Source organism: Staurois parvus, unplaced genomic scaffold, assembly GCF_062004578.1.
Source record: "Staurois parvus isolate SC_StPar_1 unplaced genomic scaffold, SC_StPar_1.0 ptg000795l, whole genome shotgun sequence".
In the NCBI taxonomy this organism is placed as follows: Eukaryota; Metazoa; Chordata; class Amphibia; order Anura; family Ranidae; genus Staurois; species Staurois parvus.
In genome coordinates this window covers 2,051,892-2,071,284 of record NW_028318591.1, presented here as the reverse complement: position 1 = coordinate 2,071,284, position 19,393 = coordinate 2,051,892, and the positions used below count along the sequence as shown (strand labels likewise).

Genomic DNA, 19,393 nt, shown 5'->3' with positions numbered 1-19,393 from the left:
ATGGTGTATGTAGAGCCTGGCTCTTGTTCCCAGGGATGTCCGGAGCTGTGAAGATGAGTGTCTTTCTATCGCAGGGGGGGTAGTGGAAGGCTCTACAGGGTGGGGGGGGCAAGGATGTTGTTGGTCAATGTCAGGCTCTCTTTGCGGGAGGGGGAAGGGGGGTTGTGCTGGTCAATGTCCATGGGGGCAGACAATTTTTGTGTTGCCTAGGGAAGCACAAAACCAAAATACACCACTGGATTGAAGTGGCTTCTTTGCTGCCCTTCTTGATACCAGGCCATCCTCCAAAAGTCTTCACCTCACTGTGCGTGCCGATGAACTCACACCTGCCTGCTGCCATTCCTGAGCAAGCTGAATCAACTTTAGGAGACGGTCCTAGGGCTTGCTGGACTTTCCTGGACACCCTGAAGCCTTCTTCACGACAACTGAATCTTTCTCATTGAAGTTCTTGACGATGCGATAAATGGTTGATTTAGGTGCAATCTTGATAGCAGCAATATCCTTGCCTGTGAATCCTTTTTTGTGCAAAGCAATGATGACCGCTGTTTCCTTGCAGGTAACCATGGTTAACAGAGGAAGAACATGGATTTCAAGAAACACCCTTCTTATAAAGCTTCCAGTCTGTTAATCTAACTCAGCAATGGGCAAACTACGGCCCGGCGGACCTTTTAATCCGGCCTGCGTAGCGTGGCAAACATTGGCTGTCAGGATGTAGGCGGGGCAGCGTGACGAACTCCTCTCCTCTCACAGTCCGCCCTGAAGACCGGAACGGCGCGGGAACACGGCGAGAGGAACGCGCGTAGCAAAGGTAAGTGAATTGACACTATATGGGGGATGAATTACTATATGGGGGATGAATTACTATAGGGGGGATGAATTACTATATGGGGGATGAATTACTATATGGGGGATGAATTACTATGGGGGATGAATTACTATATGGGGGATGAATTACTATATGGGGGATGAATTACTATATGGGGGATTAATTACTATATGGGGGATTAATTACTATGCTTACTATGGGGGAATATTACTATACTTACTATGGATGGCATGGTAGTGGCTGGGCCGACCAGCAGCTAGTCCGGCCCCCAGGTCCAATATATGAACCCATTGCGGCCCTCAAGTCAAAAAGTTTGCCCACCCCTGGTCTAACTCAATCATGACAGATCTCCAGCCTGGTCAATGCTGACACCTGTATTAACGAGAGAATCACTGACACGTCAGCTTGTCTTTTTGTGGCAGCTCTGAAACGCAGTGGAAATGTTTTTTTGGATTAGGTTCATCTTCACGGCAAAGAGGGACTCTGCAATTAATTTTCATTCATCTGATCACTCTTCATAACATTCTGGAGTATACAAAAATTGCCATCATAACAACTGAGGCAGCAGACTTTGTGAAAATTAATGTGTGTCATTCTCAAAACGTTTGGCCACAGCTGTAGATATCGTCTGAGTTTCGAAGTGCTGCCATTTTTGCCCAGCGGTGACAGTTGTGCATAAATTATCCCCCCACCCCGACCACTGAAAAGTGCTCATCATTGCCACACAGGACCTCAGACCCCATATAATGGCCAGCAATGGTTCAGTAATCCTGTCCACACAATCTCTGTATACAGCCTAGATGATACAAAAAAGGAAAACATACGTTTGTTTTTTTTAATCTTTATTATCACACAATAAATATTCACATTTTATCTTTGACAGTCAAATGTCATAAAATCACAGCAGCCATTCACTCTATTATAGGATCACTCTGCAGTAAGGACATCTAAAGATTTATTTTTAAAAAACAATGCCTTGTAAGACATGAAAACTCTGCACATTAATGTTACATCTGTATTAAAAATATTCTCTTTACGATTACATCCTAAAGAAGGACAAAGATGATCGAAAATTATGAAAAAAAAAAAAGCCTTCCAAAGGAAATAATAAATATTTTATTACTCTATATATATATAATACAAATACTTTTGTCATTTATTGTCCCCTCATCTGACATTGTTACGTTTATCTTAGAAGAGAGGATCAAAGAGTTTTACTGTGCGTGAATAGAGGACTTCGAGGTAATACACACCACTGAAATATAATAAATAGCGTCTGCCAAAGTATTTGTAGTGCTGTCCATCCAGCCCTACGCTCAGGTGTGAATAGAATGTGCTGAGGAGGATTTTTTTTTTTTGTAGGCAGCAAGGATGACCAGGGAGGAGAGGTCAGCGAAAAAAAAAAAAAAAAAAAAAAAAGACTTGGACATCCCACCCAAACAGCACAGCTAACTTGGTGATCCAACTTTTTATTACTGCAGTTATCTCTGGTTCACACTAGATTTTCCAGCGACCTGCAACATTCTGGTGACATGCAAAATCGCAGGTGAAGTGAAAACACATTTTAATGATGCCATCTTTTTAGCCACGACTTGAGTTGCTGCAACAATAAAAATACTTGCACTACTTTTGGGCGACTTCCATAGACTTCAATATAAAATTGCCAGGAAGTTGTACATTTGTCTTCATTGTCACGAATCTGCTGCTACTTCTGAGACAGTTTTTTTTTTCTTTTTAACCCTCACCTCTCCTCCCTGGTCATCCTTACTGCCTAAAAACCTCCTCCCTAGTACATACCATTCACACCTGAGTGTAGTGGAAACACGCATTCCTGCTTAATTCCTTATTTGCGTATTTGTCACGTGTAAACATGCATCCAGTATAGGGCAGACCGTTCACTTGAATGGGCTGCTTGGCTGCTCTACATGCGACAAATGCCCCCAAATAGCTCAAGAACCTTTTCGGCCATGAAACGGCACGCATTTTGTCAGCATTACACGTCTGCTAACTGCAATTGGGGCGCCATTAACAATTAACCTGCATTCAATTCTGCACATTTCCGAACACACAGCAACCATTCCACTCCACACTCGAATGGGCTGTCCTGCATGCGGCGCACGTTTACGCTTGAAAAAAGTGCAAAAAATGCAACCGGGAACATGTGTTTCCGCTACACTCTGGTGTGAATAGAATGTGCTTCGGAGGATGTTTTTAGGCAGCAAGGATGACCAGGGAGGAGAGGTGAGGTTTAAAAACCAAAAAAAACCCCAAAACACTGATCCATCAAAGTCACTTTGAAGTCGCACCATGTTGCCGGGAAGTCATACAGCAAAATTACTTGGAAGTCGCGTCGTCCTTCATTTCTCTAGAGGGAACCAGGGCTTCAGCAGCACAACCTGGTCACCCCTCCTGCCTCCAGGCTGCGATTGGAAGGTGAAGGAGCAGAAACAGTCCAATGTGGTCCTCTCTCTGCTCTCTCCTCCTGTCAGCACTTGTGATTGCTAATTGGTAACAAGTATAGTTTCTACGCACCCCCCCCCTCCCCCAAGTCTGAGCTTTGCTGGACAGAGAATTGCAAGAGGCCAGCAAGTCATATCCAGGGATTCACACTAGTTGTATTTAAAATATATTTACTTTTTGTTTTAAAAAACATAAAAAATTATATATATATATGCTACAGTCATATGAAAAAGTAGGTACACCCTATGAAAATTGTTGCCTTTTGCCTTGCTGCATCCCCCTAACCCCGGGCACAGCTGAGGCTTGCCCTTTCAGCCAAACTACTGTTGTCACTGCTGTGTTCATGTACCAGTTGGACATTTCTGTGTCTTGCTCCCTCTACAGGAAAGGGCAGGGAACTCTGGCGACAAAGACAGCCTAGCTGAAAGGATCGTCCGTCCCAGTGTTGGGTGTTGCCCACACGCATCAAGCCTGCGCAATTTTTTAAATTCGATTGAACTTTTCAATATTTGTGCTTTCCTTTAATGACGCCACATGCATGTCAGCTGGTTTTTTTTTTTTGGCGCACAACCAATACGGATTCTTATGAATTTAATCTGTATTTTTTTTGTTCAGGTCTTAAAAAAAAAATAAAATTGCCAAAAGATCCCATACATTAAAATCCTCTGCAAATGATCAAAAATGTCCTACAATCTAAAAAAAAAAAAATTGATTGAAAAATACCCAATTCACCTGCAGTCTTGGGGCTTGATAAAGTATCAGTAAAGCAAAGCAATAAATTACAAAACCGTCACATAAAAAGTTAAAAACGGAAACAAAATATCCATTGTGTTGCATTGACCATCATTAATGAGTCCTGCGCCACCTACTGGCTGGTGTAATAAATAATGCACCCAAAATATATTAATTGTTTCAGTGATGCACCGATATATCGGTCACCGAAATTTATATGCCGAAAATGGGGTTATCGACATTCTGCAGATAGAAAGAAAAAAAAAAAAAAGCGCTGATAATGTCATTGACTTTAATGCAAAATCGCGTCCCGTTGACTCCAATGCAAAATCGCGTCCCGTTGACTCCAATGCAAAATCGCGTCCCGTTGACTCCAATGCAAAATCGCGTCCCGTTGACTCCAATGCAAAATCGCGTCCCGTTGACTCCAATGCAAAATCGCGTCCCGTTGACTCCAATGCAAAATCGCGTCCCGTTGACTCCAATGCAAAAATCGCGTCCCGTTGGCTCCAATGCAAAATCGCGTCCCGTTGACTCCAATGCAAAATCGCGTCCCGTTGGCTCCAATGCAAAAATCGCGTCCCGTTGACTCCAATGCAAAATCGCGTCCCGTTGGCTCCAATGTAAAATCGCGTCCCGTTGACTCCAATGCAAAATTGCGTCCTATTGGCTCCAATGTAAAAACTCCCCCTACTGACTTAAATGCAAAATCGTGTCCCATTGACTCTGATGCAAAAACGCCTCTATTTAAGTTTCTTAATTTTATACAAATATATATATATATATATATTGCATTTTATTTTCTGTCCAATGTTTGTGCGTTACTTGCAATAAAAGTAACGCACAAAATAAAAGTTATTTTACGTTACTGGATCATATTTTTTAAATTCACATTCATGATATTAATTTAAATTGACACAAAAAAAATTATATATATATATATACATACAGTGTATATATATGTGTGTGTATATATATATAAAAATATATTTTTTAATTGTCTGTTTTGTTTTCTCAGCAAAGCGCATCCTGAATTTTTGTTTTTTTCCAGAATTTCGGTGCACCACTACTCTTCATGTATAGGTTGCACACATTGTGGCGTTCCTGCATATGTTGCACACTGGGATTTTCCCGTATCGGACGCACATGTCGCAATCCTCATTGCTGCATTCCTATACGGTAATATTTGTATGTATTTTATGCCTGTATCCAAAAGCCACGAGACTGCTGCTGGGTGTCACCATCTTGGATGTGATGTCAGCAGCCCCAGCAGGCTCAGAACTGTCAGTCAAGTGACGCTCCTTCCTTAACTTCTCTCCCGGCTGCTACATAAATGGTTATGTTGGGCGGTGGGATGGGAAAGGGAGGGGCATAGGAGATGGGCCAGCACAGACAGTAATTAAACACTTGCAGCTGACTCTTCCTGAAGTCAAATTTGCTAGCAAGTTCAAAGGCACATTGCGGAGAATAAATAAAAATGTGTGGAAAGGAAAAACACTGCAAGTAATCAATAAAAATATTTGTTTTTTCTGTGCTTGTGTCTGAAATCTAAGTTGGTGACAGGGTCTCTTTAAGCAGCACCTGTTTTTTTGAAGAAAGCTATAGGCTGAAGAGCGACCATAGAAGCTTCACTAGAAAGCGGTCCTGCCATCACTGGAGGGCGCAGTGGTAGCCATTCCATTGAAATCGATCTATAAGTCTTGAGTCATTTCACTGGCCCTAAAATCCTCGTCTCTCCAAGGCCTACCAGGTGCACGGTCAATCGGCCATCTTGCTCCAGTGAGGCCCCCTTCTTGACAAATGTTAAACTACAAGGCACAAAAGGGTGTAATACCGCCAACACGTGACCATCGCTAAAGCTTCCATTTCTTAACATGAACCTGAACTGGCCAAAAACGTTTCTAATATATTAATGGTACAGAGAATATTTAGCACCTTTTGTTGCCAAGAAACATTTGTGTTAGTCTTCAAATCAGTCTCGTCATTAGAAATGATGGGAGAGAAGAAAGATGATGCATGCTGTGCACACTGCGGAGAAATGTGAGTGTGACTAAAGTGAAAAAAAAAATAGTAGGGGAGGCTTGAAACTTCAGCCTACACACAGTGCAGGGGTCAGGAGTATGCAATGTGTATAGTGCAGGGGTCAGGCGTATGCAATGTGTATAGTGCAGGGGTCAGGAGTATGCAGTGTGTATAGTGCAGGGGTCAGGAGTATGCAGTGTGTATAGTGCAGGGGTCAGGAGTATGCAGTGTGTATAGTGCAGGGGTCAGGAGTATGCAGTGTGTATAGTGCAGGGGTCAGGCGTATGCAGTGTGTATAGTGCAGGGGTCAGGAGTATGCAATGTGTATAGTGCAGGGGTCAGGAGTATGCAATGTGTATAGTGCAGGGGTCAGGAGTATGCAGTGTGTATAGTGCAGGGGTCAGGAGTATGCAGTGTGTATAGTGCAGGGGTCAGGAGTATGCAGTGTGTATAGTGCAGGGGTCAGGAGTATGCAGTGTGTATAGTGCAGGGGTCAGGAGTATGCAATGTGTATAGTGCAGGGGTCAGGAGCATGCAATGTGTATAGTGCAGGGGTCAGGAGCATGCAATGTGTATAGTGCAGGGGTCAGGAGCATGCAATGTGTATAGTGCAGGGGTCAGGAGCATGCAATGTGTATAGTGCAGGGGTCAGAAGTAGGCAATGTGTATAGTGCAGGGGTCAGAAGTAGGCAATGTGTATAGTGCAGATGGTCAGGAGTATGCAGTGTGTATAGTGCAGATGGTCAGGAGTATGCAATGTGTATAGTGCAGATGGTCAGGAGTATGCAATGTGTATTGTTCAGGGGTCAGGAGTATGTAATGTGCACAGTGCATATAGTGCAGGGGGTCAGGAGTATGTAATGCATATAGTGCAGGGGTCAGGAGTATGTAATGCATATAGTGCAGGGGGTCAGGAGTATGTAATGCATACAGTGCAGGCGATCAGGAGTATGTAATGCATACAGTGCAGGCAGTCAGGAGTATGTAATGCATACAGTGCAGGCAGTCAGGAGTATGTAATGCATACAGTGCAGGCGATCAGGAGTATGTAATGTATATAGTGCAGGCGATCAGGAGTATGTAATGTATATAGTGCAGGCGATCAGGAGTATGTAATGCATATAGTGCAGGCGATCAGGAGTATGTAATGCATATAGTGCAGGCGATCAGGAGTATGTAATGCATATAGTGGGGGCAGTCAGGAGTATGTAATGCATATAGTGGGGGCAGTCAGGAGTATGTAATGCATACAGTGCAGGCAGTCAGGAGTATGTAATGTATACAGTGCAGGCGATCAGGAGTATGTAATGTATACAGTGCAGGCGATCAGGAGTATGTAATGTATATAGTGCAGGCGATCAGGAGTATGTAATGCATATAGTGCAGGCGATCAGGAGTATGTAATGCATATAGTGCAGGCGATCAGGAGTATGTAATGCATATAGTGGGGGCAGTCAGGAGTATGTAATGCATATAGTGGGGGCAGTCAGGAGTATGTAATGTATATAGTGCAGGCGATCAGGAGTATGTAATGCATATAGTGCAGGCGATCAGGAGAATGTAATGTATATAGTGCAGGCGATCAGGAGTATGTAATGCATATAGTGGGGGCAGTCAGGAGTATGTAATGTATATAGTGCAGGCGATCAGGAGTATGTAATGTATATAGTGCAGGCGATCAGGAGTATGTAATGCATATAGTGCAGGCGATCAGGAGTATGTAATGCATATAGTGGGGGCAGTCAGGAGTATGTAATGCATATAGTGGGGGCAGTCAGGAGTATGTAATGCATATAGTGGGGGCAGTCAGGAGTATGTAATGCATATAGTGGGGGCAGTCAGGAGTATGTAATGTATATAGTGCAGGTGATCAGGAGTATGTAATGTACACATTGAAGGGTCCTGAGTATGTAATGTACATAGTGCAGAAGTCAGGAGTATGGCATGTCCAGAGTTCAGGGGTCAGGTGTGTGTAATGTACATAAAGCAGGAGTCAGGAGTATGGCATGTACAGAGTTCAGGGTTCAGGTGTGCATAATGTACATAAATCAGAGGTCAGGAGTATGGCATGTACAGAGTTCAGGGTTCAGGTGTGTGTAATGTACATAAAGCAGGAGTCAGGAGTAAGGTAAAAGTGCAGGGTTCAGGTATATATAGCGTACACAGTGCATGGCTCAGAAGTACCGATTAGAATAAGTACTGCCCTGTGTAACCCCATAATCGTGATGCGTTTTCTGTCCTCCAGAACATGTCTCACTGTAAGCCTCGACAAAAGCCCTTCATGGCAGCCCAAGTACCACCAACTTTATTTGGCGTGAGTGTGAGCAGCAGGCCAGGGGTGGAAACGTAGCTTGCAGCTCCTGGACTGCTAAGCTTGGAACACTGCAGTGGTACTGCGATGTGACTGAGTGGAGGGGGGCACAGGTAGTCCCAGCTAGGCCCAGATACCCCTGCTCACCCAACAGGGTCCAAGCCTGGTATGAGATGGCTGCCTGTACTCCCCATTTCAAATTGATCCCACAGAAACATTTCCGTAGATCCTAGTCCCAGGCTACACAAGGGGGGCCTTGACTTTTGCCCAAGTTGAGATTATTGCACACCCCTTCCTGCCCCTCGTTAGATAATGGGTGGGCCTTAGCGTCATGAGGAGGCTGGACTTGGGGGGGAAGTTGAAGCCCCATGGCACAGCCTTGGCTTTAGATCAAAAAGGCTCTAAAGAGATCAATTTAAAGGCCCACAAAAGGGACATATGGGCACCACTTCAGCACTGTTACCTCAGTGGTCAGGTCACATTCACTTTAACTGTGATTGTCACATTTGTCAAGAAGAGAAGCACTTCAAGAAAGCCTGCCACTGTTTGCAAGGTTACTTTTTCAAACTATATCTACTCACAAAAATTAGACGAGGATGTCAAGTCAACGGGCCCCACACACATTGATGGCGGTAGACCACTCATGGAAGGAACAGTCATTGGGAACTGCTTTCCCCACAATAGGTGGTGGCAGAGGTTGAACCCTCATTGTGCACCTGGTAGACAGAGGCTCCACAAGTGCTCACAAGAAGTTTAATAGAAGTACTTGTGGGCACCCTGGGGTGCCAGCAATGTGGCAGTACCGGTACCTGCAAAGAACACAGCGAACCTTGATGGGTTCAACTTTAAACATCAGTCCAGTTTTCCATTGCAGATATCCAAATAGTACATCTCCAAAACCGATGGTCTGTGACCATCAAAAGAACTTCCATTTGCTGGCTTCAGTCGGGGTGGGCGGAGCTTCACCAACGTCCACCGTAATGTTGGTATACAGTGCGGTTTGTTCCCTGGAAAGTAGAGTAAAGTCTAAGGAGTTCATTCCATCATCTCTCCAGGTTTTCCTGGTGTTTCTAAGGAGATTGAACCTAAAAGGGAAACAGAAGACATAAGGGTGTAACTACAGCAGGTACAGGGGGGTCGTCTGTCTTTTAGGCCTATTAAGTAGGCTGGAGGGGTAGAGTGGAGAAACCTAACTGCTCCTTAACCAAACTCTACAGAATGAAGCATCATTAACCTTCACAGGACTTTTCCCTTTTATGATCAGCCATTTGTGCCTCAGTTACTAAAAACATTTTCACATAATGTTCACACCCCTTGAAATTTTCCACATTTTGTCATGTTACAACCAAAAACAGAAATGTATTTTATTGGGATTTGATGTGATAGACCAACACAAAGTGGCACATAAAATGGTTTTCAAAATGTTTTACAAATAAATATCTGAAAAGTGTGGCGTGCATTTGTATTCAGCCCCCTTTACTCTGATACCCCTAACTAAAATCTAGTGGAACCAATTGCCTTCAGAAGTCACCTAATTAGTAAATAGAGTCCACCTGTGTGTAATTTAATCTCAGTATAAATACAGCTGTTCTGTGAAGCCCTCAGAGGTTTGTTAGAGAACATTAGTGAACAAACAGCATCATGAAGGCCAAAGAACACACCAGACAGGTCAGGGATAAAGTTGTGGTTAGGTTATAAAAAAAATATCCCAAGCTTTGAACATCTTACAGAGCACTGCTCAATCCATCATCCGAAAATGGAAAGAGTACGGCACAACTGCAAAACGTACTAAGACATGGCCGTCCACCTAAACTGACAGGCCGGGCAAGGAGAGCATTCATCAGAGAAGTAGCCAAGAGGCCCATGGGAACTCTGGAGGAGCTGCAGAGATCCACAGCTCAGGTGGGAGAATCTGTCCACAGGATAACTATTAGTTGTGCACTTCATAAATCTGTCCTTTATGGAAGAGTAGCAAGAAGAAAGCCATTGTTGAAAGAAAGCCATAAGAAGTCCCATTTGCAGTTTGCGAGAAGCCATGTGGGGGACACAGCAAACATATGGAAGAAGGGGCTCTGGTCAAAATGGAACTTTTTGGCCTAAAAACGCTATGTATGGCAGAAAACTAACACTGCACTTTACCCTGAACACACCATCCCCACCGTGAAACATGGTGGTGGCAGCATCATGTTGTGGGGATGCTTTTCTTCAGCAGGGACAGGGAAGCTGGTCAGAGTTGATGGGAAGATGGATAGAGCCAAATACAGGGAAATCGTAGAAGAAAACCTGTTAGAGTCTGCAAAAGACCTGAGACCGGGGCGGAGGTTCACCTTCCAGCAGGACGACCCGAAACATCCAGCCAGAGCTACAATGGAATGGTTTAGATCAAAGCATATTCATGTGTTAGAATGGCCCAGTCACAGTCCAGACCTAAATCCAATGGAGAATCTGTGGCAACACTTGAAAATTGCTGTTCACAGACACTCTCCATCCAATCTGACAGAGCTTGAGCTATTCTGCAGAGAAGAATGAGCAGAAATGTCCCTCTCTAGATGTGCAAAGCTGGTAGAGACGTCCCCAAAAAGACTTGCAGCGAAAGGGGGTCCAACACAGTATTGACTCCGGGGGGCTGAATACAAATGCTGCCACACTTTTCACAGATTTATTTGTAAAACATTTTGTCATTTATCATTTTCCTTCCACTTCACAATTATGTGCCACTTTGTGTTGGTCTATCACATCAAATCCCAATAAAATACAGACATTTTTGGTTGTAACATGACACAATGTGCAAAGTTTCAAGGGGGAGGAAGACTTTTTCAAGGTACTGTATCTATAGCCAGCAACTATTTTATTTTTTTTTACATTTTTTTTATTTTGGAATGCAAAAGGGGATCCTCTTCCAGGATTTTACTGCTGTCTATGAAATTGTGGAGGGAATTCTACAAATTTCTTGTTCCGGTGTGAATACTATAATTGGGTAAAACATGAAGAAAAACCAGCAACAGGAACACGGACAGAAGTACAAATCTCTAAGGACTCTTTACACTTGTTTTACGATCACTAAATAAAACGGTTGGCTCACAGTCTTGTTTAAACACTGTATTTGCTTTTCTGCAAAATTTACACCCCATGTCGCTTTCTTGGTGCTTCAAAGCATCTCCGAAGCCTCCATAGAAGTCTATGACAAAGCCTACTAACAGCACCTGAAGCTTTTGAGGGGCATTTATTGAGCTTTAGCTTTGCTTTGGAGGTATTGCAGGTGCGAGGGAGGAAGCACTGAAACCAACAAGAAAACAAGAAAGACGTCATTAGCAGTCCCTTCTGGTTCATGTGTATACAGGGCTTTTTTCAGCGGGAATGCAGTTCCAGCACCTCCAGTACTGAATGCAATGCCAAGGGTTTCTGTGGTGTGCTGGAGGATCTACTGATGCTGGCTGCTGGGGGATAGATTGTCACTAGGAGGGGTCTTGTTGCTGGGGGGTAAATTGATGCTGGTGGGGAATCTACTGCTGCTGAGGAGGGTCAAATGTTGCTGGGAGGGATTTACTTTTGAGGGAGGGGTCTATTGTTGAGGACTGCTGAGAGATGTATTGTTGCTGGGGGGGGTCTATTATTGCTAGTTGCAGGGGATCCTGCTCTCTGCTTTATTGCTTTAGTTTCTAATTAACAAAATCCAGGCAAAATACCATGAGGTGGGGGGGGGGGGTGGAATCAAGGGATGGTACTCAGAGGTGGGTAGGGGGCAGAAACATGGGGCAACTCAGAGGGGGATGTACCTGCAACTATTCCTGGAGGGAAAAACAACCCTGTGTGTGTATATTCTGGAAGGGTTTGGTGCAGATGTCACACCTGGTGTACAATGAGAAGCAGCAGGAAGGTGAACGGGGTCCAGAGCTGAGCAACTAGCAGATGGCACACGTCCTATGTATCATGGGAACACTATACCAGAAGGTGAGAGTAGACCAGATTGAGAGGAGTGAGCGGCTGACAATCAGCAGACCTGGGGAATCAGAGCAGGAGAAACTAGCAATGTCACATGTGTTGAGCAGCATGGGAGCAATATAGCGGGAGGTGAGCGGGGACCAGAGAGAGAGAGAGAGAGGAGGATCAGCAGAGCTACGGGTTACTACTGAGTGGGAGATCAGCAGAGCTACGGGTTACTACTGAGTGGGGGATCAGCAGAGTTGCGGGTTACTACTGAGTGGGGGATCAGCAGAGTTGCGGGTTACTACTGAGTGGGGGATCAGCAGAGTTGCGGGTTACTACTGAGTGGGGGATCAGAAGAGCTGCAGATTACTACTGAGTGGGGGATCAGAATAGCTGGAGGTTACTACTGAGTGGGGGATCAGCAGAGCTAGAGGTTACTACTGAGTGGGAGATCAGCAGAGCTGGAGGTTACTACTGAGTGGGGGATCAGCAAAGCTGGAGGTTACTACTGAGTGGGGGATCAGCAAAGCTGGAGGTTACTACTGAGTGGGGGATTAGCAAAGCAGAAGGTTACTACTGAGTGGGGGATCAGCAGAGCTGGAGGTTACTACTGAGTGGGGGATTAACAAAGCTGAAGGTTACTACTGAGTGGGGGATCAGCAAAGCTGGAGGTTACTACTGAGTGGGGGATCAGCAAAGCTGGAGGTTACTACTGAGTGGGGGATCAGCAGAGCTGAAGGTTATTACTGAGTGGGGGATCAGCAAAGCTGGATGTTACTACTGAGTGGGGGATCAGCAGAGCTGAAGGTTATTACTGAGTGGAGGATCAGCATAGCTGGAGGTAACTACTGAGTGGGGGATCAGCAAAGCTGGAGATTACTACTGAGTGGGGGATCAGCAAAGCTAGAGGTTACTACTGAGTGGGGGATCAGCAAAGCTGGAGGTTACTACTGAGTGGGGGATCAGCAAAGCTGGAGGTTACTACTGAGTGGGGGATCAGCAAAGCTGGAGGTTACTACTGAGTGGGGGATCAGCAAAGCTGGAGGTTACTACTGAGTGGGGGATCAGCAAAGCTGGAGGTTACTACTGAGTGGGGGATCATAAAATATAATGATAAACTAAAGTCTAAATGCGACACAGAAATCATTATTATTCTCTTGCAATTGAACTGTGATACCACACCTCCAATGCTGCAACAATGAAAACATCGAACAAATGATGAAATACACATCACAAGTCCGATGCGGCACATCAAACCATTAAAATGAACGTGTTCCACCACTGTGAGAACTGTGCCCTCGCCTTCAGCTTGTGACTCACAACAACATATTGTGCATAAAAACCCAATGGGTAAAAGGTCACTCTTCCAAATTCGAACACTGTCAACCAGTAAGTGTGTGTTCTCCATTAAGGGGTTGGAGCTCCTGCTCACTCACTAAAGTAGGTTCAAAAAGCACATAGGGAACAAACCCATTGATTGAAGTTAATGCATTCACATGTAATCAAAAGCAATAACAAGTTCACATAAAAGCAACGGGATACTGAAAGTCCCTATCGGCGCTCCACTTCTGGTTTTAGTACATAAAGATGTCTCCCAGCTCCGCCTAATGCGCTGCATCACACATCACGTGACTTCATCGGGGATTTTATATTTTATCTATTTATAAAAAGTTTTTAGATCACTTTGTAGTTTATATATTTAGCAGTGCAGCACAATAACACCATAGTGGGGAAAATAATTATTTGATCCCCTGCAGATTTTGTAAGTTTGCCCACTAGAATTTTTATCATAGGTGTATTTTAAATGATAGAGACAGAATATCAAATCAAAAATCCAGAAAAATACACAATACAAATGTTATAAATTGAGATTCTGTTCAGTGAGTAATATAAGTATTTGATTCCCAATCAAAACATGATTTAGTACTTGGTGGAGAAACCCTTGTTGGGAAGCACAGAGGTAAGACGTTTCTTGTAGTTGGTTACCAGGTTTGCACACATCTCAGGAGGGATTTTGGTCCACTCGTCTTTACAGATCTTCTCTAAATTCTTAATGTTTCTTAGCCGTCTCTTGGCAACTGAAAGTTTCAGCTTTCCCCCATAACTTTCTATAGGATGAAAGTCTGGAGATTGGCTTGGCCACTCCATGACCTTAATGTGCTTCTTCTTGAGCCACTCCTTTGTTGCCTTGGTGGTATGTTTTGGGTCACTGCCATGCTGGAAGACCCATCCATGACCCATCTTCAGTGTTCTGGCTGAGAGAAGACTGACCTCATCCAAGATTTTACAATACATGGCTTCGTCCATTATCCCCTTAATGCCGCAAAGTCGGCCTGTACCTTTCACAGAGAAACAGCCCCAAAGCATAATGTTTCCACCTCTGTGCTTGACTGTAGGGATGGTGTTCTTAGGGTCATAATCAGCATTTTTCTTCCTCTAAATACGGTGAGTCGAGTTAATGTCAAAGATTTCAAATTTGGTCTCACCTTACCACAGCACTTTTTCCCAATCCTTCTCTGAATCATTTATATGTTCATTGAGAAACTTCAGACCGGCCAATACAGGTGCTTTCTTGAGGAGGGGGACCTTGCGGGTGCTGCAAGATTTCAATCCTTGGCGGCGTCTTGTGTTACAAATTGGTTTGTTTGGTGACTGTGGTCCCAACTGCCTTGAGATCATTCACAAGCTCCTCCCGTGTAGTTCTGGGATGATCCCTCACTTTTCTCATGATCATCCTTACCCCATGAGGCAAAATCTTGCATGGAGGTCCAGACTGAAGGCGATTAATGGTTATTTTGTATTTCTTCCATTTGCAAAAATCGCTCCAACTGTTGTCTCCTTCTCACCAATCTTCCTACAGATGGTCTTGTAGTCCATTCCAGCCTTCTGCAGGTCTACAATCTTGCCCCTGACATCCTTTGACAGCTCTTTATTCTTGCCCATGGTGGGAAGGTTTGAATGGAAAAAAGATTCTGTGGACAGGTGTCTTTTATACACATAACGAGTTGTCATTAGGAGCACCTTCTTAAAATTGACAGGACCAATCTGTGTATGACATGAGCAAAAGCCAGTTTGAGGGAGCCAGAATTATTGTTGGTTGGTAGGGGATCAAACACTTAATTTACTCACTGAACTGAAACTCAGTTTATAACATTTGTATCATGTGTTTTTCTGGATTTTTGGTTGATATTCTGTCTCATATCATTTAAAATACATCTATGATAAAAATTATAGACCCTACATTTCTTTGTAAGTGGGTAAACTTACAATATCTGCAGGGGATCAAATAATTATTTTCCCCACTGTATATCAATCACACACGCTGCTGAAACAATGGATAAGCATAGCAGCATTAGCATTAATAATAATAATCAATGGCAGCCCTTCTGACAGGTGTACATTAGACAAAATATAAGAAATAACCTGATGAGAAAAATAAAATGCATGATATTATGGTCTTGGCCCACCTGACCAAGACCTCCATCATGACGTCATACCAATAGGTGTCTTTAAATCTGACATGTACCTGTACGTGTTTTCTTCATTTCCAGAATCCCGGTCATGTGAGATCATTTTATAGCGGCCAAGGCTTAGCGGCGTCCTTGTGATGCTCAGTCCAGATAAACGAATCCTCAAATAGAAACACATTTTGTAGCCAGATAAGAACATGTCGCTATAATAATCTCACGTCAAATACAATCTAAATTCAAAAACTTAAAAAAAAAATAAAGAAAAGTTAAAACCCGTTCGTTTTTTGCTATCTGTATCCCACTGGTTATTTTTCCTTCACTTCCTGTCTTGGGGTCTCCAAACTATGGCCCATTGCAGGATTTTATCTGGTCTGTCAACTCTTCTTCCTTTTGCAACTTCTGTCTTCAGAGCCACATCTAGGTTCCATCAGGATTTAGAGGGCTGCTTTGTGTCATACCAAACTGGAATTACAATTCTCACCCATATTGTTCTTTCTTAGATACACATAATATAACTGGATACTAGGGATGCACCGAAATTGAAAAAAAAACAAAAAAACACACTGATACAGGTGCGGAAAAAACCCTGCCCCTCACTGCCGCCACCGCTCGTTAGTTCACCCTTACCTGAGAAACCATCAATCCCGGCGCTGGGCATAGAGATGAGTGAAGGAAAGATGGCCTCCACACATCTCTATGCCCTTGGAGGACCGGAGTGATGTCACTTCCCGTTCCGGCCATTCTTTTTTTTTTAAAGCACTAGAGCAGTGGTTCTTAACCTTGGTTCGATCGAACCCCAGGGGTTCGGTGAGTCAGTCTCGGGGGTTCGGCGGAGGTGACCCACACCCGACTCATGATTTGTGATGACATGCCCAGTGGTCGGCAAGCCGCGGCTCTTGTGTGCCGGGCGCCCGCTCCCCTCCCTCCTCTCGGGCGGCAGGGACTCAAATGCAATGATTGGCCAGTCTCGCTGCCACTCACATCCTGATAGCCAGTGATTGGCTGTCAGGATGTGTGTAGGCAGAGCAGCGTGACAAACGTGAGAGGAGCTAGGCTCCTCTCACAGTCCGCCCTGAAGACCGGAACGGCGCGGGAATACGGCGAGAGGAACGCGCGGAGCAAAGGTAAGTGAATTGACACAGGGGGGACTTGGGGACTTAATATGGGGGATGAATTAATATGGGGAATGAATTACTATAGGGGGGATGAATTACTATGGGGAATGAATTACTATAGGGGGGGATGAATTACTATATGGGGGATGAATTACTATATGGGGGATGAATTACTATATGGGGGATGTATTACTATATGGGGGATGTATTACTATATGGGGGATGTATTACTATATGGGGGATGTATTACTATATGGGGGATGTATTACTATATGGGGGATGAATTACTATATGGGGGATGAATTACTATATGGGGGATGAATTACTATATGGGGGATGAATTACTATATGGGGGATGAATTACTATATGGGGGATGAATTACTATATGGGGGATGTATTACTATATGGGGGATGAATTACTATATGGGGGATGAATTACTATATGGGGGATGAATTACTATATGGGGGATGAATTACTATATGGGGGATGAATTACTATATGGGGAAGGAATTACTATATGGGGAAGGAATTACTATATGGGGGATGAATTACTATATGGGTGATGAATTACTATGAGGGATGAATTACTATGAGGGATGAATTACTATATGGGGGATGAATTACTATATGGGGGATGAATTACTATATGGGGGATGAATTACTATATGGGGGATGAATTACTATATGGGGGATGAATTATTATGGGGGATGAATTATTATGGGGGATGAATTTTCATACCGTTTGTTACAACATATCTTTGCGAGCAATCCTTTTCGAGGATGCTGGACATAAAGACGAAGAAAAGGAACAGACTTTGTTGCGAAAATGACATGAGAGTGGCACTTGCCAAGGTAATGCCGCGCATTTCTGAACTGGCCTCTGAAAGACAACAGCAGAAGTCACACTGATTTGCGGTAAATATTCATTATTTTGTTTTTGTGTGAAAATCATGTTTTAATGGTTTTGTTCATTTTGTGCACCTATGTATAAATATATACCTATGTTTTGAATTTTAAAAATCATATTTTATTTTTCCAATTAAGAAGGGTTCGGTGAATGCGCATATGAAACTGGTGGGGTTCAGTACCTCCAAAAAGGTTAAGAACCACTGCACTAGAGCAATGCTTTTTTTTGATCCAATGCTTTACATTGTAGAGGAGAGATATGGTGTCTTATTGACCCCATATCTCTCCATGAAGAGGACCTGTCACTAATTATATCTATCACAGGGGATGCGTGCATTTCTTGTGATAAGAATAAAAATGATTATATTTTTTTTTTTAAAGGAACAGTGCAAAAAAACAAAAAAAACAAAACAAAAACAAAACATTAATTAAATTTTTTTTTAAAAAGTTTAAAATGCCCCTGTCCCCCCACATAAATGGGAACGCATACATAGGCCATGCCCACATATGTAAATGGCGTTCACCACGAACGTCAGAAAAAGAACAATAATTCTCACACTAGCCCTCTTCTGTAACTTTACATCGCTAACCTGTAGAAATTTTTAAAGCGTCACCCATGGAGATTTTGAAGTACCACAGTTTCACACATGTTGGGCAGCTATTTACTCGCCGTAACATTCTCTTTCATATTTTATAAAAAAAATTGGGGTATATATTGTTTTTTTTAATCAAAGTGTATTTTTTTTTCCAAAAATATATATTCATTTTTAAAAACTGCGTATATCTGTTTTGGTTAAGTGCATTTTGAATTTTCGGTTTTGGTACCAGAATTTTCACTTTGGTGCATCACTACTGGATACTAACATTTATAGGTAAAGTTGATCCAGGGAATATCCGATTGCCTCTCGGGGAATAAGTAAGGAATTTTTTCCCTGCAGGAGCAAATTGGTTCATACTTTGCTGGGTTTTGTTCCTTCCTCTGGATCAACTGTGGGTATAGGATTATAACTTTTTTTTTAGGTTGAACTGGATGGACTTTTGTCTTTTTTCAGCCAGACTATGTAACTAGAGCACTGTGTTTCACCATACTTTTACACCAAAACAAGAGGTAAAGGCAATTGCTCCAATACGGACATTTGTTCCAGGGACAACTATTTCCTCCCACTTCTGGTTCATCCATCACGGGAAGTTAAGCAATCTCACAAACAGTAAAATGTAAGCTAACCCTTCCTAACAGAACAAAAGGTTTTGGCTTCACATACAATTTAGGCTGGAAAATGCTTCATATGACATGAGTGAACGGCAATTACATTTTTTGCACTAGTCTAATGGAAATTTAGCAGACAGTACAGTCAGATTGTTAGGTTTGGGGTCAGCTTCGCTCCAGCCATTCTCAACCAGGGTTTCATGGAATCCTAGGGTCCTTGAGCTGTGGCTGATTGATCCCTCATTTGATAGTGGCTGCATAGTTCCAGGGCCAAAGCCACTAGACGAGTCAATAACATGACATCAATGATTATTTTAGCTATCTGTAAGGTTGGCATTTTACCCAGCACTGTAAGGGAGGCTTTCTTCTAACTGGACACCAATGTAGTCGGCATTTTTTTTATTGACCCTTGGTT

General features: G+C 43.3%; 1 protein-coding gene across 1 annotated transcript in view; it reads right to left on the bottom strand.

The window, feature by feature from the left end:
- Nucleotides 1-1,651: 1,651 nt before the first annotated feature.
- Nucleotides 1,652-19,393, bottom strand: part of LOC149444263 (beta-1,4-galactosyltransferase 3-like) — a 134,709-nt gene continuing 116,967 nt past the window's right edge. Inside the window, exons 6-7 of the mRNA XM_089654743.1 lie at nt 15,805-15,909; nt 1,652-9,436 (exon numbers count right to left, since the gene is read on the bottom strand). Coding sequence (XP_089510869.1) covers nt 9,268-9,436; nt 15,805-15,909 — 274 coding nt within the window. The 3' untranslated portion in view covers nt 1,652-9,267. The remainder of the gene's footprint in view (nt 9,437-15,804; nt 15,910-19,393) is intronic.